Raw genomic sequence first — 1,793 nt, 5'->3', positions numbered from 1 at the left:
CCCAGGGCTGCCTTGCCCGCGTCCAGGCTGCTGCGAAGGCGGCTGCGCTCTCTCAGTGCCGTCTCGGGAGTGTGCTGGTCCTCTGTTTCCATTTGGTCTTAAGTGGTGCTGAGTGAGGTGACCTTTCCGGATCGCGCCTGGGGCGCGAGGGTGGAGGGCAGCCTTTAGCACACCTCCTTGCCCGTGCTGGTGCCCGGCAGGATGTTGAGCTGCGTGAGCTGCGCGGCGTGCTCCTTGGCCTTGAGCCTCAGCGCGGCTATGCTAGAGGCGCGTCTGTCTGCGGCCGCCGTGGCCGGGTCAGCCAGAGCGCCCGACGCCACCGCGCCCTCCACGGCCGGCGTGGGCTGTCTCAGCAGCGCGGCCGCAGTCGACGCGCTGGTCAGGGGGGCCATGGTGGAAAAGAGCCTGCAGGGAGAGCAAACAGCGCGGTCACGGCCCCGGGAGCTGCGCGCAGCGCCTCGGGCAGCCTTCCCCGCCGCCTCTCCCCGGGGGAGCAGAGGGCACAGAAGGGCGCAGAGGGGCGCCGCCGCTGGGGCGGGGAGTCGCAGGCCCGGGTGGGCCGCGGGCTGGGGAGTAGCTGGACCCGCGGTCGGGAGGCTGGGGTGCTCTGAGAGGGTTTACTGGAGCAGGGAACCAACAGAGGGGGGAAAAAAAGACAGAGGGGACAGAGCCGCGGCGGAGGCAAGCCCCGAGTCTCAAAACCCCATGGCCCAACTGCGCGGATTCTGTGCTTTCGCTTAAGAAGCGGGATGTATTCTTAGACCAGGAGCTCCAATTGCCTGTAATACTATTTGCCAGTAGAGAGAAGAAGAGAGACAAAGAGAAAGAAGAGAGAAAACGAGAAGGGAAAAAAGGGAGAAAGGAAAGAGAACGTGGGATCAAAACTGATCAAGACCTGTGCTCCACTTTGTACTCTCTATATAGGGCGACATCTCGGCCCGGGGCTCCTTTTACCTTGAAAACACCGGTCTTGTATGCCGGCCTTCCCTCCGCTGAGGCCGCCCTCCCGCGCCGGGCTGAGCTGCCAGTGCCCGGCCGACGACCGCGTGGGTGGGGGCGCCCGCCTGTAGATTTCCGCTCGCCAGGCGGCTCTAACCAGCCAGCGGCCCCGCGTCCCGGAGCGGCGACACCTCTCCCCCACCGCCTTCCCTGCGCCCCTGCAGCCTTTAGTCCCAGAGAGCCCCGACCCGCGACCTCCGCGCGTGGCGCACGGCGAAGCCCAAGCCTGGGACTCCAGTCCGCGCCACCGCCTCCGGGAGGCGCCGGGATTGCCCCGCACGGCGCCTCCACTCTCTTCGCACTGCACCGCTGACCTGCAGCTGAGGCCCGAGCCGCCCCTGACGCTCAATGCCACCACCCCTACCCCCGCCGCTTCGCCCCAGGGCTTTGGCTCCGGGCCCCCGCAAGGCCAACTCAGGGTTTCCACGATTAGAAATGAGCCCACCTGGGCTCGAGGAGCGCCTCCTGCTTCTCCCAAGCCCACCCTCCACCTCTGTTATCACCTCTGTTATTTTTACCACCCGCACCGCACTCCTCTTCCAGCCTCTCCAAATCTGGCAGCCGGTACTCCAGCCGTGGTTTGCCAGCTTTTACAAGTCATTTGTTGTGAGAAGGGTAAAGGAGAGGGTGGGGAGCGAGGGGCAGAGGACTTTAACAATTTTTTCCAGAAAGAAATAAAGTGTGGCCTGGAGGGGGCATAACATGCCCTGGTTCCACTAGGTAAACTGAGTCACTACACTTCAGTGCACTTTCTGTTTACTTTATTGGTTTGTTACAAGAAACTAAGATCGGAA

At 63.6% G+C, this 1,793-nt stretch overlaps 1 protein-coding gene across 1 annotated transcript in view; it reads right to left on the bottom strand.

The window, feature by feature from the left end:
- Positions 1–164: 164 nt before the first annotated feature.
- ARX (aristaless related homeobox) overlaps positions 165–1,793 on the bottom strand; it is a 9,686-nt gene continuing 8,057 nt past the window's right edge. Inside the window, 1 exon segment of the mRNA XM_024746616.1 lies at positions 165–405. Within this exon segment, the coding sequence (XP_024602384.1) occupies positions 165–405 (241 nt within the window).

The sequence above is a fragment of the Neophocaena asiaeorientalis genome, unplaced genomic scaffold (assembly GCF_003031525.2).
Source record: "Neophocaena asiaeorientalis asiaeorientalis breed wild unplaced genomic scaffold, Neophocaena_asiaeorientalis_V1.1 scaffold20, whole genome shotgun sequence".
Lineage (NCBI taxonomy): Eukaryota > Metazoa > Chordata > Mammalia > Artiodactyla > Phocoenidae > Neophocaena > Neophocaena asiaeorientalis.
The sequence above is the reverse complement of the archived record's forward strand: the minus strand, read 5'-3'. Positions and strand labels throughout refer to the sequence as shown.